Source organism: Orbicella franksi, chromosome 5 (genome assembly GCF_964199315.1).
Source record: "Orbicella franksi chromosome 5, jaOrbFran1.1, whole genome shotgun sequence".
NCBI classification, from domain to species: Eukaryota; Metazoa; Cnidaria; class Anthozoa; order Scleractinia; family Merulinidae; genus Orbicella; species Orbicella franksi.
The window spans coordinates 8,030,948-8,055,416 of NC_138149.1; the positions used below are offsets into that span (position 1 = coordinate 8,030,948).

At 41.2% G+C, this 24,469-nt stretch overlaps 1 protein-coding gene across 1 annotated transcript; it reads right to left on the reverse strand.

The window, feature by feature from the left end:
- Window positions 1–2,720: 2,720 nt before the first annotated feature.
- Window positions 2,721–22,914, reverse strand: LOC145486756 (uncharacterized). The gene is made up of 10 exons (XM_081465466.1): window positions 22,087–22,914; window positions 20,610–20,705; window positions 14,588–15,250; window positions 13,592–13,738; window positions 9,571–12,659; window positions 6,058–8,892; window positions 5,254–5,381; window positions 4,322–4,442; window positions 3,863–3,945; window positions 2,721–3,099 (listed from the first exon to the last, which is right to left on the reverse strand). Exons 3-10 carry the CDS (start codon window positions 15,207–15,209, stop codon window positions 3,039–3,041), a joined length of 7,086 nt encoding a protein of 2,361 aa, XP_081321592.1. The 5' UTR covers window positions 15,210–15,250; window positions 20,610–20,705; window positions 22,087–22,914; the 3' UTR covers window positions 2,721–3,038.
- Window positions 22,915–24,469: the final 1,555 nt, after the last annotated feature.

Here is a 24,469-nt window from a genome sequence, read left to right on the forward strand (position 1 = left end):
TCTAATACGATTACTGCCATTAACAAAGAAGCTCAAGTCATTGCTACTAATCTGAACATTGACGACCGCGCGGAACGCATGGCTGAACGACAGGCTTTTATAACACTCAAAGACCATAAAGACAACTTCCAGAACAAACCTACATGTAGACTCATTAACCCTGCAAAAAGTGAGATTGGACGTATCAGTAAAGAAATCCTCGCGAACATTAACACGACTGTGAGACAGAAGACTGGCCTTAACCAATGGAAAAACTCATCATCCGTCATCAACTGGTTCTCCTCTATACAACACAAAGATCAACATACCTTCGCCGTATTTGACATTGAGAACTTCTACCCTTCCATTACTGAGAAACTTCTTACAGACGCAATCAACTTCGCCAAACAATTCACTTCCATTACGGACCGCGACATCGATATTATTATGCATTCAAGAAAATCCCTTCTCTTTGACAGTAACACCGCCTGGATCAAGAAAAACAACAGTTCTTTTGACGTTACTATGGGCAGCTTCGACGGAGCCGAAGTATGCGAGCTCGTAGGCTTATTCATTCTCGACGACCTGTGTAACATATACGGGATAGACAACATCGGGCTTTACAGAGACGACGGACTTGCCATCTTCAAAAACATCTCCGGACCTCAAGCAGACCGTACAAGGAAGGACATAACAAGACGCTTCAAGACATATGGACTTAACATTACCATACAGACTAACATGAAAATTGTTAACTACCTGGACGTCACCTTCGATCTTACAAAAGGTACCTACTGCCCCTACAGAAAGCCTAACGACGAGCCGCAGTACATCAACACAAAGTCTAACCACCCACCTAACATAATAAAGCAACTTCCAGCATCCATCAATCGCCGTATTTCCGCCAACTCATGCAACGAACACGAATTCAACAAGGCCAAACCAATCTACGAAACTGCTTTGAAAGCCAGCGGATACTCTGAAACACTAATTTACAACGAAGACAATCAACCAACACGCCCCCGACGCAACAGACAAAGAAACATTATATGGTACAACCCTCCATTTAGTAAAAACGTAAAGACAAACATCGGTAGAACATTCCTGAAGCTCATATCTAAGCACTTTCCGAACCAACATAAATACCACAGCCTCTTCAACAAAAACAACGTCAAAGTCAGCTACAGTTGCATGGACAACATGAAAACAGTAATCAACAAACACAACATGAAAATAACAAACGCCGACAACAACGCCAACGCAATCACCGGAGAGCAATGCAACTGCCGCAAAAAAGACCAATGCCCGCTAGACAACAAATGCCTGACTTCCAGTGTAATCTACAACGCACAAGTTACAACTAACAACACAACCAAGAACTACATTGGACTGACAGAAGGAACACTCAAACAGAGATTCTCGCAGCACAAATCCACATTTAAGCACAGAAAACACATCAACAGCACCGAGCTTTCTAAATACATCTGGCAACTACACGACAAAAAACAAGACTTCAACATCAAATGGTCAATTATTAGCCGTGCAAGACCCTACAACAACATTTCCAAACGATGCGACCTCTGCCTCACAGAAAAACTAATGATTATCAAACATAGCAACGACAATCTACTAAACAAAAGATCAGAACTTATTTCTAAATGCCGGCACGAGAACAAATTCTACTTGAAGAACGCTTGACACTTTCTTTATATTGTACTGCACCCACGCAGTTTATACTCGTCCCCGTAATTTCTGTCTTCACACCTATTGTTTTCCAGTATAACTATCACTTATTGTAATGCAACTAGTCCAGCAATTAGCCTATTGTTTAATACCGTGTATATATATCTAGTTGATAGGAATGCTTATCATTAAATACTGTCTGATGAGTGCGTAAGCACGAAACTCGGAGTAACAGCAAATCTTGCCTCTTCGTTATTACTCATATAAATAAATATATACGGTAACCTTACGCCTACTTCTCTGCATCTTGTTTTTAATAGCTGAAACTGAGAAAGACGAACCGTTATTCCTAGCGTAGATGCCCACTAAAGTATGAGAGATTGTCCTCTTTCTGTGTAACAGCTGAAACAGGAGGTTCTCTTATGATGTTTCTCTAATTCAGCATGATGATGTATCGCAATCTCTCTTTTCAGGACAGCCCATGTTTATGGTATAACGTATCCGTCAACGTACTTAATGATCTTAGAAAAATGTTCAATGCAAATTACTATTACTTACTTGTAATTGTATCAGGCGCAGGGGGGGCCTTTCTGGCACTTTACAGCGCAGCTGTCTTTCGCCCAATGTTATTACCGTTCAATTAAGCGGTCCATCGATAATAATCAAAAAAGTTTGTTAAAGAAGTGGCAATACTATACTAGCGCAAACTAAGGGGATGGAAATACAACACTTAAAACTATAACTAGTATTTGACTCTGTTGTCTCCATCTAGGACTATCTAATATTTAAAATCCAAAAGGCTAATGAAAGTTATTTGTGCAAGGCAGTGCGATGTTCCATTTTTTTCCCTCTGTACCCACATTTACTTAAATGTGAGTACAGAGACCTTAAAGCAACAATTCATAGAGAAAGAAAAGGTCGACTTTGAGGGATGTCGAATCTATGTAAATCATGCGACTGCGACTTTTGATTCTATGGAAAGATTTTGGATTTTGCACAGAGTGTATTTCAAAATATTTAAAGTTCTAACATCCCTACATTTTTTTATCATTCTTCTGTTTCTTTGCAAACGACGCATAAAGGGTTTGCTTCTCTCAACGTTTTCAATTTCAAATCAACTAAACGAAAACTCTGCACTTAATTGAATACTGCCGAAACTATCTAACATCATAAATACCAGATAGATACTTGCGTTTTTTTTCGTTTAATTTTTTTGTACAGGGTCGAGTTGAAACATCGTGCAAAGCTAAAAATTTAATATCACGGGTTTTGAATAATTTTCTTTCTTCTTTTGTATTGCCACTTCTTTTTGTTTATCTTAATTGTCTTCTTGTTTCTTTAAATCATCACAAAAAAATGTTGTCGACTTGTTCCATTTACTGAGGACTATTTTGAGGTTGACTAAACAGCGGATGGCGGCAAATTGGACATGAACGGCTGTGGAAAAATAAAGCAGGAAAATAAATTTAGCCTTCACTTCCATTATCCTTTTTCTCCATAAGTTAAGGTGTTTCACATAGGTTTCCAGCATTTTTTCAGTACTTCTACTTTGATGAATCAGTGTTACCACTCTTTGTCAGATAATGCGAGGCGTTCTTTGGAAAACAACTTTTGGAAAATTTAAGGTGGCTTTGAATCCGCTCCTACATCTTTTTCAACTTTTTGTTACATTGAATGTTGACATTGTAATTACAATTCGATAATAAAACAAGGGGGTCGCCGTACTCGTTTTTGAGTCATAAGCACTCAGAACTAAAGTAAAGGGGGTTTTTAATTTTAGGCTCGAACCCAGACCGCTCGAAATAGGGTTCATCTCACTAACCATCAGACCACCACGCCCCATATAATGGATTTGTCATAACAAAGATTAAAATACTTCAATTTACCCCTGCATTTGTTTCACAAAATTGGTGCTAATGTTACTTAATTAGCTCAAAATTGTGTTTCATTCCCGTTTTTCTTCTCCTTTCTGTAACCATCAGAGTGCCGTCTATTGCCTCACTATTTATTGTTATCTAACTATTTTACTGATACAGGTCAACAAAAGATTCACCACTCCTCGTCGTTTTATATCCGTGATTGTAGCACCTTGGAATTTCCCCAACCCTGTGTTGGCGTGCTTTGCAGGATCTCAATGCCTCTATTTGATTGCCCTAAAGAGTTATCTGAACAAAATATTGGAACTTCCATTGATACTTACACGCCATTTTGTATCATTGCAATTGCGCAGTCTCTGTGAACTTTGTGCGAGCAAGGAAGAATTTGACAGCCACTAAAAGCATCCTGAAAACAATACAAAAGAAAATGACTGAGTTCCAAATGATCATGATACCGCGCTACAAAAGTACTCTTCCTTTTAAACTGAGTCTCTCTTTTGCAAGCCCCCACCGCACTCCGCCCAAACAAAGGGTTTGACCTTAATTAACATGCAAAACATACAAGCGAATCTGTGTTTGAAACCTGAACTGTCCATGGCCTAAGGCTGGTCTCGCATACTTCATGCACTTAGTATACTGTTACTCTAGATTTCCGTTAGATACATCGAAAACCTATCACCCGAAATCACGATTCCTGTCCAAGAAAAGTCTTTGGAGTCTTATATGAATAGGCAGAGGACATCTGAAGCGCTCCTCTGTCAGATGAGGATGAAAAAGCTAACCTCCAAACAAATGCAGCATTCATCGTGTCCAGAGTCCGGTCTACACTTGTGTTTTCCCTGAAGACGTTTGTCCAGGCACACGTTACAAACGTCGCAATGGAACGATCTGTCTCGGTGGATTCTGCAATAGGGAAGAATTAAGTTAGTTTCGTGTGGCATCTTCGAGTCAACGAGGATCTTTCTTCCAACAAAATCATACTAAATTCAGATCGGGCTTTTTGCGGTCTTCTATGATCACAATTACCGACAAATTAGTCTCCGAGAGTTTGAAATGAATAGATAAGGGCTGGACCACAGATAACAAATTTGTCTCAAAGTAACCATAAGCACCCTCTCCTCGATTCAATGGTGTTGACTGTTTTGTTCTTTCTTGCCCACGGAACACTAGACAACATTGACCAGTTTTATATACTATAAACGTCATTGAGTTCGTAACTTTGTGCCCAAAACGTTACGTTTTATGTTTATTTGCTCGCCGTTGTTTTCCTAATGCTCTTCGTTGCGTGACCGGCCTCGATAGACCCAACACTCCACTGAACCGACCACGCCTAAGAACTAGGCTGAAAACTTATCAAAACCGATACGATAATGCTAAAAGTCTTGTAGCAAAAAATGTAACAAAAATGTAGCAAAAAGAACTGCATGAATGTTAAATTCTGGTGAACCAAATGTTTGCCAGTCGAGATAATTTTGCAGATGTTACTTAATTATTGGGAAAAAATTATAAACGGTCAAGGTCAGCGCGGTCACTTTTAACCTGTACGCTCCGATCTGAATAGGGTCAAAATGAGAATTGCAACAAATGCCAAATAGACCACATTCGGGTAAGGTGCCTTTTTGTGGTTTCCTAATTTCGTCATATGTATATATTTTTCAAAGTTTACTCAAAGTTTTCAAAGTTTACTCATTCGACATGCATAACTCCAACTTACCTGCAGATCCCGCATTTATCACAGTGAAATGGATTTTTGTCAACTGACGTAAAATGCTTACAGGTGACACAGAAGTACTCAGACATTTTTGATTTACAAGCACCACAGGTTTGGCTTTGTTCATCTATCTGAAAGTTATAACAATAAGACAACTAATATTTAAGTAAAATTTTTCAATTCAATCATTGCGTGATGCTTAATTTTCATTTCTGCGACAAATAGGCGAGGGAGCAGATCACCGATGTGACCTGTTTCTAACTTAGCTTTGGCTTTGTTTCCTGTGAGCTTAAAGAAACTTACAAAGCTCACTGTATCATAGGAAACGTTAAAACTCTGATTTGAAACACCTATCCACTGTCAATTACCATCTGTCGAGGTGTAAAACGAGAAAATAAGTAATGTAATTTCTTGAAGCATGTCCTGTGCATTTGGCTTCCGAACCCTTGGTTCAAAGGACTGGGCTATCACATTTTTCCTTTTTAATTGTCAAAAAGGCAGAACATAATGTTCAATGGGAATAAATACTTCATTCATTCAATCGATCGATCGATCGATCGATCGATCAATCAATCAATCAATCAATCAATCAGTCAGTCAATCAATTTACAGGCCTGGGCAATCAATGGTTTGATCGATCAAGTAAGCAAGCAATCAATCTTTATTGAATAACAAGGCTAAGCAGGTAGGGGCAGCCGGTGGGCTGATGTGGACCTACGTTAATATCCGCCCCACTCCTCTAAAAGAAACCTAATCTTACAGAGCCTTCAAAGAGTATAAAGAATACAGAAGAAATTAACATCTTACCACTTGTTCATGGTAGCAGATAGTGCATCGTATGTGAGTAGCATTAGTGGCTCTCGCTTGACCATTGCTGCAGTCTTTCGACTCGTTGTGGCAACGATGGCAAGGGTAGAACTTCTCACAGCAGGGAAAACGGACCAAGCAACGGCGCTGGTAGTGGCTGCAGACAGGACGCGGAGTTTCCTGTACTGGTGTGGGTATGTGCTGCCTCTTGGTTTCTTCATTGTCCTGTGTGGATTCCTCTTGATTCCTTGAATCTTCGACTCCTGTTCTTACGGCTCGTTCCTGTTTTCTGCGCCCTCTTGCTTCTTCCTGTACACTAAGTTTAACGGCTTCTTTTGTCTCTTTTTGAGGTTGCTTTGCCACAGCATTACTTGAAGCAACAAGGTTGACGGTTTTGGACATTATCTGTTGAAGACGTCCGAGGAGGGAGGACGTAGAATCTTCGGATGAAGAATGATGACCATCACTCACTACAGCTGACTTAACCATTCTATTGTCAACGTTCCCCATGCTGTTGTGGTATTCATTCGACATGGAATCCATCTCATTGTAAGCAGTTCCTGATCCACGACTACCAAACAGTGCTTCAAGAGAAAGATTTTGCTGACTTACATATGCACATAAACCTTGATCACAACTGGGACTTTCAAGAGGTGGAAAATGCCAACTTTCCTTTTGATTAAGTGAAGGTTTCTGGTTGATAGTAAGTGACTGAGCATTACCTCGTGTAGAGGTTCTAGCTGCAAACGCTGCCTGTTCATATAAGCCTTGACTACTAGAACTCGATGTATAGCCAGGCAGGTTGATTCCATCTCCCGGTAATCGCAGGTTGTCGCCATAGGTAATATTTTCACAAGCTCTGGCGGAGAAGTAGCACTCATCCCAACCGTCTTGCGGAGGTAAATCCAATATTGCTCCATTACCCTTCACGGTATGGCGTGCCAAAAAGCCAGGCTTTAAACCAATTTCTCCCGTTTCGTTGTGCTGATAAGTTGATATTGGTTCAGACATCTTTGTCTTGTTCGAACAATTTCTTCTGGTTGAATTTCGTAATATTTCTTTTGGTCTAGCTCCTCCGAATCCTGGAAGATCATTGACATTAGCATCGCTCTTAGGAGAATTGACTCGACCATCGACTTCATCTCTAGCAGCACTCGACGGAAATGGTCTCATGTCATTTTCACGGATCCTCTCGGTGCCATCTTGACATGTCGTGAACGCTTCGCCTGTTAAAGCAGGACCATTTACCATTTTGTCTTCTTCACGGAGCGAGTCTTTCGCACCACCGTCAACAAGAACATCACCTCCCAGAAATGCGGGTGGTGAATTCCAGACACTTGTGTCCTTTCCGCTTTGCTTGGATGCTCGTAAATTTTCATTTCTTCGTGTACCACGATGTAATTTTTCACAGTTAGTCTCGTCCTCTGTTGGTCTCCGAGAGGTCAACATTCCGTCTGCGTTTTCGGATACCAAGCCTGATTGAATTTGGAGATTATTTCCGACTCTCTTCAGAGGCCCGTCGACATCTCTGTTTCTTGAAGCCAATAAATCAATCGAGCTGTTATGGATTCCGGTGAAGGTTCCCATGGGTCCGTCGGGAACAGTGTCGTCGTAAACATTAAATGATGATCTTGATGTTTCTCTTTTTGTCACATTGGCAAGTATGAAGGCTTGAGAAAATTCTTTGTTTACCAGTGGCTCGTTTTGTCCATCGCAGCTTTCTCGTTTGTCTCTTCGCTGAAAAATGTACTCTTCCCCCATTTCCATTAGTGAAATTGTTTTGTTCTTTTCCTCCTCAAGTATAGTGTGCTTTTTCTGTCTTTGAGTGACATCCTGTAGATGCTGTGTTTGACCATGAGTAGAGGAAAGAGAGTTTGACTGGCATTGATTATCCAATGTGGCATTCTCTGTTCCATCCTGAGTTACTGAATCATCCATATCAACATCAATAAGGCGTCGCTTTACTTCGTCTTTTATGCATTGTCCAGGAACGTTTTCATGAGAACTTTTAAATGGTTGCTTTTCATACAAACCTTGGTCTTTTGCAAAGTCGTCCTTTGTATCAGTTTCATCATTCCACTTAGGCAATATTTCTTCCATCTTTGGGCCTGTTAACTTGGCAATGGACGCCCGTTTTTCAAGAAGATGCCCCTCCAGTGCGTCTTCATCGTCTTTTGGGTCGGGTTTTGACTGCGGTTCCATCAAATTTGGGGCTTGTAATTCAGCTTTAGGATTAAACGTCGCACTCTCGAAACTACTGTCAGTGATGTCCGCGCGTGTTAGATGGTTACCTGAGGTGGCCGTATGACATGTCCCTGCAGTTTCTGTGTCAATCACACGGTTGCCAACTTGCTGTGTCACTTTATCTGAAGGACCGTCCTGCTCGTTTATTAAATTCGACTTTCTGGTAACTTCGTGGTGTAACTCAATTATTAAGGAACGTCTTGAGTCTCTATCCTTTTCAAAAAGGCTTCTTCCCAGCAAGTTTTCATCTTCTTCTTCCCTGGGCAAGGGACATGTCTGGCGAATCTCTGGCGTCTCTTCTTCACCGGCCATGTTTGGAGCCTCCAACGATGAATGCCGGCTCTGTATGTTTGCTTCAGGATTTAAGGTCGATGGCTGGAGATTACAGTCGCTAGAAGTTGCTTCCTGCTCGAACTGACTTTGAGAAGAAATGGGCGAACGACTTTCATCTACTCTGTGTGCTTCCGCCGCAAAGTCATTGTCACCTTCTTGTATGACATCTTCATGGAGCTGACTTGCTAACTCGCTGACGATCGTTAGGTTTTCCAGAATGGTAGCATTTAAGTTGTTTCTAAGAGTTTCACTCTTTTCCTAGCAATTAGAAGTGAAATCGTAATAAGGGAAGATATGCAGTCTCAACAGCCTAAGAGAGTAACTTAGAGGGAAGTTAAGGTACGTTCTTCAGTTCAAATAATATGGTTGATACAAACGTTTTATGCCTTCTTAAAGTAGTTAGGACAAGACTATACACATGCATATAAACAACTGTAAAGAATACATAGTATACATGAGCATGTGTCCATGCTAAAGAAACTAGGTGTTTGAACACTTGAGAGAACTAACGCCAGGGAAACAAGCGAAGCTCACTGAAGTTCCAGGATTCACAAGGATTTGATTCAGCTTTGCCAGGTTGGTGCTATCAGCTAATATAGGCTGTTAGGCTTCAAAAAGCAGATAACAATCGGGTTTGATCTTTGCCTACAGTCTTACCTATACGAGTCAAGACATCCTTGTGTACTGTTTGCAAATGAACTAAATCAGAGGTGAGATGGTTTTACTTAGTGGATGGGTGACTTCCATTTCGGCCCTAGAGTGCTTTCTCGCGACAAAATGCGTCGCCTGCGAATGTTTCCAAAACACTTGTTATTAAGATCATCGGCATTCTGGGTTTAAATGAAGAATCTCTAGAAAAAAATCTGCACTACATTTAGGATATTTGAAATTCAGCAGTAGAGACGTTCGAAGAACACCTTTTGCGTCAGTTCTTACCATCCTTAGACTGACAACGTTTATCTCCTTTGGTTGCCGCCCATCCAAGAGAAACCCACTTTGCTCACAGTGCACGTCTGAGACATCCGGGGGCTCGTCAGTTTTGTATGGCACTTGATAAGCGTTTGCCAAATGATCAATGACTGGCACAAAGAGCCTTTCTGCTACAGCAAACTCTGCAGAGCACCTTTGCCGAGGCATTGTCCAACCTGCCATGTAATGCCTTGTTGTTGTTTGAACGAACTGTACTTTTTGGCTGATGGAACTGTCCTTGCGCCACAGCGTAACACGCGCTTTCACTGGATGGGTGATCGTCAAGGAAAGGCAGTGATGCTGTACCGACAGGGTTGAAATTTTACCAGACCTGCACTGCTGAAGAAGGTAAAGAGCATTCTTGCTAAACATGAAATAGCTCGTTTGCTCATCTTCGAAGGTCAAGTGAACGGTCTTCTGGGACATCGCCGTGGAGATTTCTGAAATATTTCCCCCTTGAGGTATTTCACAGGTGGCCCCTTGCAACAAACAGAGAGAAAAAAGCTCCATACGACTAATAGTTAACAAGACGTTATGGTGGTCACAAGTAGACGTCGTTGTGGTCAGATCTACAACAACTTGAGTCGCGCTGTCTTCAACTCCAGTTTCAAAACACTTCTGTTGAAAGCATTCTTGGACTGAAAGTGATACCTTGCTGTTTAGTGCCCGCAGATCCTCGATATCCAGAAAGACAGATGAAGTGTAAGCCACCAGAAAGCTGTCAGTTGGCACGTTCTTCTTAAAGGCTAAACTTCTGTATAATTCGTCGTCAGGGAGGGGCCGTTGCGAGTCAATCTCATTCAAACCAATCGTGGAAAAGACAAGGACGTCTTGCAGGGCACTTTTCCCGTTGCAGGTGATTGACGTTTTCGATGCATAAACTTGAACTTCGCCATTGAGGACATGTAGAAATCCATCTTCGTTGTGAGAAATTCTAGAATACAGGTCATACGCCGCAAACGTCGTATCGATCATTTTCATCTCAATAGACAAGAGTATGAGAAAAATTAGAACAAGTTTTATGTCAAGCTGGTCATCAAATGTCGCCGTTGTTGTTGCTGCTGCTGTCGCTGTTGCCACTGTTGTTGTTGTTGTTGTTGCTGCTTCAGTTGATCTTTTGGAGCTACTCTCACTGCTGATCTTTGCGCTGACCTCATTAAGCTCTTTCAAACAATTAAACATCTCATGTTTATTTTCTCGGTTTCCGAGTCGTTTTTCGGTGAGAACGTCGTACAGACGTGTAGTACATGCGTAGGCAGGACCTCGGGTGGCGTCTAATGCCATGGAATACTTCCTTGCTTGCTGGAAAAAGGCAGCAGCTTCTTTTTTCATTCTTTGACGAAGGAATATCTGACCAGTCTGCAAGAAGTCACTTGCATATTTGAATGAAACTATCTCCTTGGTGTCTCGGCATTGTACGTCCCTGCTGTTTGTAGAAAATGGCTGCTTTAGTTTGGTTTTAGATCTTCTTAAAGGAGGGATGACGTCCTGGACAACTGGTTGCGATAACAATACTGCCAATACCACACCGTGCTCAGCAACTAGACCCTCAATCTTCCAGGTATCCTCTAGCATCTTGCGTTGATGAAAGGTGTTGGAGCTCGTCATTTCTAAATACGTCCTGGACAACTCATTGACAAATGACACTTGGTATATGGCCTCTATGTTTTCCATGGCTCTCTGAAAGTAAAAATACGATTCATCTGCTTGTTTCAATCTCAAAGCCAGTTCACCCACAGACCTGTAGCACTTGAGGAGAAGCGGATGCTTTATCCCGAATATCTCTTCCAAGATTCCAATAGAGCATTTGAATTTCTCCGCCGCGTTCGAGACCTCACCAGCGAGGGTTAGAATTTTTCCTTGCTTGTACAGCAGCAAGGCAACATTAAGATGATCCGGTCCAAAAATGTTCTCGAGACTGTCTACACCTCTGTCCAGAAGTTTACAGGCAAATCTGATTTTGCCCTTTAGGACCAGCACGTCTACCAACTTCTCAACTGTTTCAATACGAAAATTGATGTGAAGTCCTCCAAACATTTCTGCAAAGTCTATGTCATCATCAAGTCTGAACGCTTTCTCTGCTTCCTTTGGTTTTCCATGAGACAAGAATACTTCAGAAAGATGCAGCTTTACGAAGTTGAGAAGGAAATCGCAGTCCTCTCTGTGCATTTTGTAGCAGTACGATACCATCCAATTCAACTCCCGCTCCGCTTTGCTGAATTTTCCAAGAGTGGTATACAACACTGCCAGGTTATTCAGCAATGTAAATACAACTTGAAGAGGTAACTCTTTTACTTCTTTAGTTTTACAGGTTTCCACCAACTGTATTTGCTTCTCAAGGGCCTTGGAATAATTCCTAGAAAGCTGATGTAAGCGACCAATGTTGCTGTTTACTGCAATGGACATTGTCTCCAGAAACGGAATGTGTAGCTGATGACATTGTTTGTCCGATTCCAAGTAATTCAAAGACGTCTTAAAATTGTACTCTGCCTGTTCCAAATCCCCCAGCATTAGTAAAATGCACCCTCTGTTGTTGTAAGCAGCCCCGAGGTCGCGCTTACGGCTAGTGAAAGCTGACTGTTGATGGAAATTGATGAGTAATGAAAATGTTTCTTCAGCCATTTTGAACTCAGAGATTACTTTAGCAAAGGCACCAATAACGTTAAGCAAACTACTGTAAAACTGCGCTCCTGAATTACTCGAATCCAACAGTAAAGTTCCGTGTTTCACAGAACAACAGACGCTGTCCTCAACAAAAAGCTCTTTCCCACGACGTAATACTCTTAGACCATCTTTAGTTGGAATACGGAAAAAACGCGGAGGAAGTTTCCTAACGGTTTCAAAGACACCCTGAAGTCTCTTCCGCGCACCTGCTATATGGTCGCTTTGCTGGAGGTTAATAGCCCTGTCAAGCTGTGTCACCACAGTTTCGTTCACTCTTCGTGTATCCTCGTTGTGAAACATTTTTGGCACCGTTATTCGATTTATGCCGTTTTTAGCAGAAGCCTCGTGTGAATTGATCTCTTTATTCAACGGAATTTCTATCGTTCCACATGCTGTTAAAATACAATGGAAAAAAATACATGTAGAGATTAGACTACCTCCCTGTTGATCATGACATTTCGGTCAAATTTTATAATTTTCCAAGATGAAGCATTTGATAATTTACACTACACTACTTTCTCGGAAACTATCCATTACCTGGTTTGTCACAGACTACGAGCAGTCGATTTCTATTCCTGAAATTCTCCGCGCGATAGCAAAGTAAAAATAAAGAAAATTAGGAGACGAAATGAAAAGGGAATGAGGGGATTCCATTGTTTCCACACAAGCGCCCCTCGCCGCTTCATCGTTCTTCTTCAGCTTCGCATTCGTGTATTCGCGTCGCACGCTAGAAAACGGGAAAGAAACCGCTCGCAGTTAAGATTTATGGCTGGGCTGAACGGCAGCAAAACATGTATGGTTTGTTACGTTCGCGAAAATCGCTTAGTTTTGCTCTCGAAGAGAATTTAAAGGACTACCCGGCTACAAGTGACAAGATAGATGCAACAATTAAAAGTACTCTGATGTCAGTTGTTTGAATTACTACATAAAGTGTCGGTTTAAGAAAAGCCCTGGACGTTCGTCTTGGAGTAATTTTTTTCAATTAGTGCACGACCAAGACGACTTTGGAAACTGGCATACCTTTTATTGGCCTTTGAATTATGGAGAGAGGTATTGGAGAAAAATAGAAAGAAACATGAGACACCATACCATTTCATCCATGTAGAAGTAAAGATGGTACGCTTCAATATTCCAGGCTTACTTGATTACGATGTTAACATTTAGACAATTTAGTGAAGCCCTACCTTCTGACTTGACTCTGTGTACCCAACTTAATAGCTCTATAGCTATTTTTTTGGGGCGACCAGCTACTGACGCTACTGTGCGTATTTTTTAATTTGCGTGTTATATTTAACCTTGTAAACACAACGTTGTTCTGTCTTACCAGCAGTTCCTGAAGAGACACAAGCTCTGAGTTTCCTCAGCGATTGTAAAGATTTATTCACGGGCCTCAGAGCTGCTCTTGTTGTCCCAACAGAACGCTCAAGGGGAGAAATATCATCTGCTTCTGCATACAAAAATCCCACGTTTCCTGCAAAAGTGTACATTACAGTCTCTTTAATTCAAAGAGGACAAATCATCAGTGAAAGTATCAGCAAAGCAGTAACGCCGTTCACACAGACCTCCTGTAAATAACAGTCGTTACAAAACGGTGTCCTCATGGTTAGTGCGCTCGTCACCGGATCGAGCGCTTCGGGTTCGAGCTCTGGTTGGGGAAATTGTGTTGTGTGCTGGCGGAAGACATTTAACTCTCACAGTGCCTCTCTCCACCCAGGTGTACAAATGGATACCGGAGAATTTAATGCTGGGTGTAACGCTGCGATGGACTAGCGTCCCATTCAGGGGGGAGTGGAAATTTTCCTAGTCGCTTCATGCTACAGAAACCGGGATAAACTCTGGCCTGATGGGCCACTTGGCTTGTATGCAGACCTTACCTTTCCTCGCCTTAACTTACAGTTTTGACAACCATTTAAACGTTTTGAAATGTTTTGTTTGTGTCTTACAGGTTCGAATCGTTGCATTTATTCTCCCGTTGTCTTGTTTTGTTTTGTTCGACTATATTGTTTCCCGGTTGTTATTTATTCATTTTTTTTTTGTTTGCTTGTTTTGTTGGTTTAGTTTGTTCGTTTTAAATTACCGAATGACAAAATTCGCTTCAAAAGGTGACTCGGACGCTCCCATTTAGAGGTCGTTCAAAATTCGACAATTAACTTTATTTCAAAATTGTTGATACAGCTTGATTGCCAGCTCTATACGCGGTTTAGGTACCTACAGTTTACGCCGCACGCGCTACGTCACATGAACGTGAGACACCGCTAAAGGTATCCGGTATATCCTAAGCACGCACATCTATCTAGGTACTGTTTATGCAATATTCTACCTTCAATTTCATCAATTTTGCCTTCGACCTCTATCCACTGCTGCAGAATTTCCTGAAAATGTCGCCCGACACCATGGTCCACGCAATCAACCTTGTCTATGCGAGGTCCGTCACGCCCTCCTCCAAGCCGTATCAGTGTTTGTTGAACATCCCGCCAGTATCTATCAAACATCAGGTCGTCAACAAAGGCTTCGCTGCCATGATCGTATACTTCGTTTCCCCAAACCTTCACTCGGATGATGTCAGCTTCAGTACTCATGTCCGTTTCAGGAGGAGGACTATTCCAGCCAGTGGCAGGTGGTGTCAAGCCTGAAACTTTTCTCAACAGCACCATCAACAGAGTGATGTCAAAGTTTTGTGATGACACAGTGCAGGGCATGGAAGGGTAGAGCATTCTCCACTGCTCTCTGTCAAGAATTCCATGATTGCCTGTGTGAAGTGATTCCAAGAAGGCTCGCACCGGATGGCTTGATAACGTATAGTGAAGCCTTTCCGGGGGGTGTATTCTATCAAACGTCTCTCGAAGAACCTGGCTTCCCCCGACCACTAGAAGCCGACAAAGTCGGGTATAATTCATGGCTTTTTTGCTAAGGGCGTGGACATTTACTGAGGCAGCATCCATGGCATGTACCAAAGCAAGTAAAGCTACACCAATAGTACCTACTGGGATTAAAACGAAAACAAAGGTACCATAATAAGAAACAAAACTAACACCGTAAAGCAAAGGAAATGGGAAACGTCTACGCGCAGGCTAACCGCAAAATTGCACTAGCACTTTGGCTTTGAACTGAGACAATAGTATCCACTTCTTTCTCCCGGTAAACCGGTAAAGTGAAACACACTTTCGAAAAGTGCGCAGAAACGCCTTCCAGAAGTGCTATCGGCTGTTGCAGCAATATCCCAGATTTAAGAAAGATATACTGTACGATTTACGGGCGATGATCGGTCAATGGTACAATAAAGACGTAAACCAGGCGTAGTCAATCGATAAACCGATAATCGATATTAATCGAGAACAATCGATATCAATCGGACTTTTCAGTCCCAACTTGGATGTTTCAGTCCCAAAATATGTTGGAACGATTAGGTTTGTTTTCCATCTTCGTAAGCAACTACAGAGAGCTGACTGAGACGCTATTGTGTTTGGTTCCTGGGTAGACGTCATCAGCAACCGCCGCCCCAGACTCGCTAAACGCGGTCGCGTAACAAATCAATCGCGACTTTGAAAGGGCATAGAAAATCGAGGATCCAACCAAATTTTTTCGCCCAAATGCTTCGAATAACAAGTGGATTCGTTTCAGCAAAAAAAAACTTTGGGGGTTAGATGCACTTTAAAGTGCCGCTGAGACGAAACTGTTGTATTCTTTTTAGACGCCCAATTTATGGTTTCAAATATGTTTTTAATCGTGGTGAACTTAATCTTTTTGCATCCTTCACTGAAAAATGCTCTTTTTGGACCCGAAATCGACTTTTTGGAGCCAAACAGTGTCCGAGCCCTAAAAATTGTTGGGGTGTGGAGGGGGGGGGGGGGGGGAAGGAAGGGGGCTGGATAGAGTCCCTGCCATGGGTTTTCGTTCTGTTAAGGCACAGCGAAATAAATTTGCTTTGAGTAGATAGCCCTGAGCTTGCTCTACAAAATTACACCATTTTTGTTGGTGTTTAATGACGTCATTTGACCGCCATCTTGGATTTTCTTAAGAGTCAGGAAATAATGTAAATAAGTACAAAATCCAGCCAGAATGTTTGGGAAATTTACAAATTCGTGAAATTCTGCAATTTGATGAAGACAACTTGAATAAAAGGCAAAATCGTCTATAAAAATGTTGGTTTTTGGTCAGAGCTACCTGAAATTTGAGTCAAAAATTGATAGAAGTGTCAGCCTCTTAGAATAGATGGTCTTTTCAAAACTTTGAAAAAACTTTATGGGGGGCATCCCACCCCCCCCCCCCCCCTCCACTGCACGTCCGAGGGTTAAGTTGTGTACTGCAATGATCAATCATATCATGTCTTCATATCTTTCTCCGCGGTTCAACTATATGATCTTCATATATTCACTTCAACTCTTGGTTTGGTTATCCTGTTCATATTTTAGTACGCTGGACAAAACTGTTCTGGATCGACGCTTTACAACAAAAAATTAAAACAAGCTAAATGACGCAAATAATTCTGCGATTGTCTTAAACTTTATTTAATTCTACACATGGAAAATTATTTTTGTGCTTTTTGGAAACATGCCGGACCTGTTTCTAGGCTCATCTACAAGGAGCTTGCCATTTTTCGCATTTTCTTGCCATTAGACTTTGTTTGGTTTGCCTTGTTTGCCTTGTGGCCCTTCGGTGGTAGCACCACAACCTGAATCTTTGATTCGCTAGACCGCTGTTGTATCACAGGATTATTGTGCTGTTTGGATAGATTATTGCTCCCCATGCATCTCATCGAGTACATGACAAAAAATCCACAAACACGCAATGATCTTCTTCGCACAACAACCCTGGTCTACCAGGATGTCGATGAAAAACACAACTATTTCTCTTAGGAATCGCGCGATGTTTCGTACTTTTGTGATTCAGTTGGCAAATTTAGATACGTTGTAACTCAAGTCTTCCTTGCGTGATCCATATGAAAATAATTTTCCTTGTGTAGAATTTAATAAGGTTTAAGACAGTCACAAAATGATTAGCAGAACTTTCCTTGCATTAATTTTTTGTCGAAAAATGTCGATCCACAGCAGTTTTGTCCAGCGTACTATTTATATTTCAATGCCAAACAATCATGACTTGCTAACAGGCTCAAAAGTTCCTTGATTTCACTTCCTTATTTTCATGTAAATACATGTACACGAAGTGGCCTAAATTATATTCACTTTCGAACAAGGGTTTGAAGAGTCAATAGAGGGAAGCTAGCAATTTCAAGCGGAGACTAATGTTTTAGAACAAAACGAGGAGGACATGGGGGTACTCTGAACACCGCAACACCACAAAAAAAAAACAAACAAACAAACAAACACACGAAAGTCGACGAAACACCGTCACTGCAACATATTATTTGGCCCAAGATTTGAACGTCTACACTTGGCGTAATACTTTTATACCTCAACAATTTTCCACAAAATAAACACATCACAACGCTTCTCATTGCCTACGTGTCGATACTGCTGATGCCCGTAAATGTCGAAAACAGCTTCGGGGTGGCAGCTGGAGCATATCGGAGATAAACTAGCCAGTGTTGGTCTCTGTTTGTTGGTTTTTCAAATATACAACTGTAAATTAGCACGGATTAACGAAGTTTACATACTAAATTGAGTCTAAGAGTAGTCTGTCTTTCACTCAGTCCGTTCGAGCGAGACCGTAAATAAACCGCGAGGAAAGGTGGCCGTCTGAATTCCTGAGGGCGAAATCCTTTCGCGTGCTTCCTGCCCGCGAGAAGAAAATGGCCGCGCGAGCTCCTGGTTTTCTTTCGCGTCACGCACGACGGACTAAGCGAAAGAGGGATTACTCGTGGTCTGTGCTAAATTTAGGTCGGAGAAAGACCAAACACGAAAACACAGAACCGAACACAGTATCGCCCTGCGTGAAGATATTATCATTAAGCTTTTGGTTGGAGCCGCAACAGATTACTGATTTCTTTGCATGATTCTATAAACCAAAAAGCCTTGGGTAATATAAGCGTCATAACAAAATGTTATAGATTGAATGAAGAAGCTGATTTTGAATTAATTAAAATATGGACGAAAGCGTGGAAAGTTCACGGTTCACTCAAAGGAAGGCTCGCGGATTTACTTGAATAAAGCAGAACGGATTCTTGCAAATATTCTGACATCGATCCGAGGCTTTCGGATCAAAATAGCAAATTTTTTAAGTTTCCTTTGTCTTTCAATTCCCAAAAGAGACTTGGATGCAAAGAAAACACCACCAAACATAGAAGTTTGTCCTGAAAGCCGCGGAGCCATGTTAGAACATTGATATATCGAACGTGGCCTATTTATTCCAGCGGGTTCCTTATTCAAATAATCAATTCATTAATGTAATCCTGAGGGGTACGCTTCACTTGGTTTGACTGTACTTCGTGACTACATCAAAGCAGTAAAGAAAAAGACAACGAAGTAGAAAGTCTTGTCCAGGATTCGAAATGGCCTTTTTAAAATAAAAGATCTCATGCGGATAATTTATATCTTTTCCAGCAAATGAATAGAGGTGGCAGCATTTAAAACCGAGACTGCACGAGCAGGGACATTCAGTCACCGAAATGAACACCTAGATGTGCAAAAGCTGCACAAAGGGCAATTACTGGTTTAAGAATCGATGATGTCAAAAGTGAAAGAAAAAAGTGAGCTCGCAAGTATAGTTTTCCGAAAGCGACATAGCAGTGCCCAGCCCACATGCCGTAATCACCAAAATGAAGATAATGGAATTAAACGAACGAATGATTTGCTTATCAACCAGAAGCTCGCAAAATTCCCAATCGATGGGTTGCTGTCAACATATCACAGATGAGGATTTGAACGTGGGGTTACCACCACGTAGTGGCAATGCGAAGGATTTGAGAGAAGGGCCTCGCGACTCTAAATCCAGAGGCCTAGATTGCTTTTGCAACCGCGTTGTCCCTAGGTCTTAATATGTGCATGACCACAGTGACATGTGTGGTAAACATCACCAAATCAATCCTTTCCCTAGATTTACGAATTTGCGACTGTTAATTAATGATGAGCCCAAGATCCTAGCGCGCGAGGAGCGCGAGAGAGGAGAAAACAAAAATTACACAACTGGGCTTGTTTTTCGTTACTCCGCGCCTACATGTCTCGCCTCGCGTTCTGTTCCGCTAAAGCGCTCTTTGATGTTGCCTGCGCTACTCGCGTTTCATCATCTTACCTTGTTTTTACAGACAAGGTCACATAAACGTCTCGATTGCAAGAAATCTGGACATCTCCGACATCTCAGAGCGAAAAGAAACAAGAGATGAAAAGTTTCTATCCCCCGGCGTCAACTCAGCAAAACTTTGGGAAATAGAACAACTTAGGCTCCGTCCACATGACGCCGGACTACATCTGAAAACGAAGTTTTCAATCTGAAAATGCATCAAATGTTTTCCATCCGTATTACGCCGGAGAAACTTAAAACTGAAACCGTCACGATCACCGGTTATTCTGGGTTTGTTTGAGGAAAACTCGGGCTGGGAAATCACATGATTATCGTGAAAACATCGTTTTCCAAAAGCTCCGTTTTTAAAATATTTTCCCTCCACACTAAAACGCAAAGCCGGCGTTTTCAAATTCCTCCGGTTTGAAGATCGTTTTTGGAAAGTTCCGTTTTCGTGACGGATTAGTGTGGCCGGTTGGCCAAACCGCAGAAATAAAGCTGCGTTTTCAAATTTCTCAAGCGTGGTGTGGAGCCAGGCGATCTTTCAATTGCCTCCTAAAACATTATACTGAACTTGTCAACAACCTAGCTACGGACCATTAGCTACTTTACTACATGAAAGTTTCGAGAAACAGTTAATTTTGTGAATATCGCGATTTAAAATAAATCGTGAAATTAAAGTGACGCGAACAGTAGGTGCCGCGAACATAACTTGACGCGAAAATTAAGTGACTAACATGAAATTACTGTGAACATTTAGTCCAGCAGTTGCGTTTTTGTTAACGTTCATGACAAAGTCGGTTTACTAAATTCAAGAACATATTTAAGTAACATTGAAATGAATTATGAGTTACTCGAAGACGCGAAGTTGAAGTGATTCAAAATACAAAATTTTCGCAAAATCGCGGAATTTAAGTGTCGCGAAATATATGCAGACCTCAAAATCGCGAACTAAACATGTGGCGAAATATTCTTGTAATAAGGTACCACTGAAGCAGTCCATCTAGTCTTGCAACGTAATGTTCATTATGGAACCGCAAATTCACCTCAAGATAGCAGTGGCGTATAGCCTACTAATGATGTTGAAGTAACTGCTTGGTCTCTGCCCGTTCTCAAGATAAATTAAAAGCTACAAATATACTAAGAAATAAAACAGGTATGCTCACCTTAGTTCAAGAACGTCAGTTACCAAGTCGACTCCCAAGTTTCACGCCACTTGTCCAGTTTCTTCGACAGCAAGGCCAACTTGTAAATCTTACGGCCTAAAACGAAAACGGATTTATTCGAGACTTTAAAATTAAGCCTGTTAATATAAGTGAGAACAGACCTAATACTCACTCCATGATCATTGATGTACAACATCGGAATGACCTAATGTAACAACACTAAACTTAACAACTGATTTTAGACTAGGTATTTTGTATACCTTGGAAATTCCCTTTGAATTCGCTGAATCAGCTCTAAAACGAAAGCTACGCCATTTTTATTTCAAGGGAAAGGTATTTAATCGCTCTGATTCAACAAACACTTGGTAGACGGCAGCTAGTTTGCTGGTGCATTGAATACAGTATTTGAGTCACTATATCTGTGTTTTTCACCCCCCCCCCCCCCCCCAAACTACGATTAAGCGATATTTCATTTGTGAGCCAGTTACTGGCCTTTTCGTTTTCGCCCTGTTTGTTCAGGTTTTATTTGCTGGCAATTTCGCAGAAACACATTTAATCAGTTTCCCAAAATGAAAATTGACACTGGATGTCACTAGGCTCGTATGACAATAAGACATTAATATCACAAACAAAAAAGGGAAAAACCCCTAATCAATATGTAAATCAAATCATGCATTTTTTTTTATGTTTTGAGAAATAGTAAAAAAGTCCGTCGGACCGAATGGCCCAATCTCGTTCAAAGTTTATTTTCATGATACGATCAACGCGTTTTGCTGCTCCGGCAGGTTTCCCCGAACGACAAATGCCAAAAAAAAAAAAAAAAAAAAAAAAAAACACTAAAGTTAACGCGCGGGTGGCAAAATGGCAAAATTTTAAATTACTTCTTTCACTTAAAGTCTTAAACGCAACGAACCATAAGACCCTTCACTATGCCGATAAAAATAAAATAAAGCCACAGTTGCGGATTTTTCCACTTCTATGCTGCGAAGATTGCTATTTTTAATGGTGAAGACCGGTTTAACTTCCTGTCAATCGGTCGAACCGCCATTAAAAATGACACCGAAGACAAAACCGAGCAGAGCTGTACTCAGAGGGTTTGTTGATTCAACAATATCGGTCGTCGCTAGCTGCCGTATTCAACATTGCCCCTTCGGATACGATAGAACCGATAAGTTAGCGAAAAAACTGAGGGGCCGGTGTCAATAAAAAAGAATCAGTTGCCTTCGACGAAGGAGAGCGGAATTCTTTCCGGTCTAGACAGCTGTCCATGGCCATCAAGATGGAAAGTTTCCCTTCGTATTCAAGTTATTTGCCATTTTATCACATCCGTCTCGTCGTTATACAGTCAAGATTCGAAACTGTATTTGGGTTAACAAACTAGAAACCAAGGTGACCACATCTAGTCATTTACGAACTGTTTTAGACACTAAAAACATAGTAAGATTCTGATTTAAATATTGGCAGCCTGTCGACTTACCTTCTACCGCGATCGATTCACCAAAAGCGCGTTAATAGGTAACAAATTCTGGTTCGATTGCTAATTCGAACCAGAATAGTTACTTTACCATATTGATAAATTGATCGAAACGAAAAAGCGACGCGCTCTTTCGAGAAGATGACGCCTTCACGGGCTCGACACAGGAACTGTTTCTGATCGGTCATGTGGCCGATATGACCTTGGTTTAACATAAGGAAGTGGTTTATCCAAATTTGTATATCAAATTGTTCGCACGTCTGATATAAAAATAAAGATTTAAAGGAAAACTTTCAGGACACACGCTAATATTGTGCGCTCTTGTCGTTGTTTTCACTTGGCCAGCCCATTATAGAAAAAAATAAGAAATATCTGCCTATAGCAAGACTGTGGCATAGTGATGTAGATAAAGTGGAATACAAGCACTTTAACTCAATGGATATTTGTAGGGGGAAAATGCCTTGGAATCAGTCGAGTCACGTCCTCGAGAGCTCATTTCAAGCTCAGATAACGTCTGAATGAGAATAACACAAATCGTAGTTAAATTTCAGCCTCGTCACGGTCTGCATCGCATTATTGCTTAGTCATAACACGCAAGCCAAAGCTATGGCTTGGATCATAGTTAACTATGCTTGGATATAACAGAAATATGCTAAGATATCAAGGCTACACCCGACTGCTGGCACAGTTCTAGTGCAAGCAGTGGCATTGTTATTGTCAATCGTCTTGAAGAATGCTCTGCGGGACGACTGTGGCGAAGATCTCCACAGTGTTGCGGTGAAAATGGTCTGGACTATCAGTTCCAATGCTGTTGCGTCTTTGTAACAGATATTTGGTCAAATGTGAGTTTGCTGACAACGGTCGAAAATGATAGTTGGTTATGTGATCTGCGAAGTCTATCAGAGCAAGTTCAGTACTGATAAAACTTCAAATCAGTCTAAACATAACCTTCTTTGTCGAGAGAGTGAAACATGCTTTGTAAGCATCTTTTAAAACATACTTTGTATGCATCTTTTAAAACGTGCTTTGTAAGCATCTATGAAAAAAAAACCCGCTGTGTAAGCACATTCCAAGATGGCACCATACTTTTCATTTGTGTCTTGTGTTGGGCTTCCTTCAGTAAACAAAATGGAACAACAGAAATGACTTCATAAGTGTAAAAAAAAAAACCCAAAACAAACACTTCTGTGCCAATATCTACCAATCATTTCCCAAAAGTGGACAGGTTGTAATCCAATGGATCACTGACTAGTATGCAAACACTTCCAAAAAAAATGTGTATTTATAGAATTTTGCTTACCGAAGCATGTGCTTGCCGAGGCACGTAGAATGTCCCTAGTCAGGCTATTAAAAGCGAAGGTCAGAAAAATATTTGTGTTAATGAGAACAGAGATACGCATTGGATTATCTGATTCTTACTAATTCTTGTTAATTTAGTTATTATTTTGTTATGTTTCAGTTTTATTATTATTTTTTTATTTATTTATTTATTTATTTTTTTTGCTGAGACCAGTGTTTTCACGAGAAATGGCGACTGAGGGATATTCTTGCACGCACAGCAAGAAACACACGAAACACGATGTCTGTAATGAATTATGCAGTCAATTCTTAATTTTTAATCAAAAGCTTCATACGCGATACAATGATTTACTATTGAGCACCACAAATTTGTTCCTTAGCCTCTAAGGCTTTGCATTTCTCAATAAAGTTATTTACGGATGTGTTCTAATCACCATTGAAAATCTCCTAACTCCACTCTTCAAGCAGGTTCTCGTGTTTTGGAACGGGAACGCGAGCAGCGAAGCCGCGACAGAGACACGTGAGACTTCGCGAGCCGACGAGTCGAGAGCCTGCACGAAAGCCATTGAAACTGAATCGCGTGTCTCTCTTGCCGCTTCGCCGCTCGCGTCCCCGGTCGCTCGCGCGCCCAAGCGAAAAACCAGCAGCGCTTGAGTGGGCCACTTTCGCGAATGTGAAACGGATATGAGGTCATCGACTTGTTCCTCGGGACTTTCCCGCGGTAGTCAAAACTTTTATGGGAACTGGCTGCTGTCAGTTCGCAAGGAAATGGAAGTTCTTGACGTAATGCGACAGGCTGCTGCTCTTGTACGATCCAGAAACTGAACAAAAAATGAGAAGATTAGCGTAAATTATCATGTACACAACTTAACGCAAAACAAAGGAATAATGAAATAAATTAAGCACTGGTTCGAATTAGAAATTTAAATTTTTGTATTTAGGTTTGGGGCCACATACGGGAAACTTTTGTTGTTGACCGTTTTGCAATTCGAAAGTGAAAGTACGCAGCAGGGCATATCACGGGGTTTTTCCCTCGGATATGATAAACACAAATGATTTGAGGACGCAAAGATTGAAAATAAAATAC

Coding starts and splice junctions, on each gene's coding strand:
- LOC145486756 (XM_081465466.1), bottom strand. CDS start 15,209: ATGGATGCTGCCTCAGTAAATGTCCACGCCCTTAGCAAAAAAGCCATG. Junction 13,739..14,587: donor CAAAATTGATGAAATTGAAG/GTAGAATATTGC, acceptor ACACTTTTGCAG/GAAACGTGGGATTTTTGTAT. Junction 5,382..6,057: donor TCTGCTACCATGAACAAGTG/GTAAGATGTTAA, acceptor TATAACTTTCAG/ATAGATGAACAAAGCCAAAC.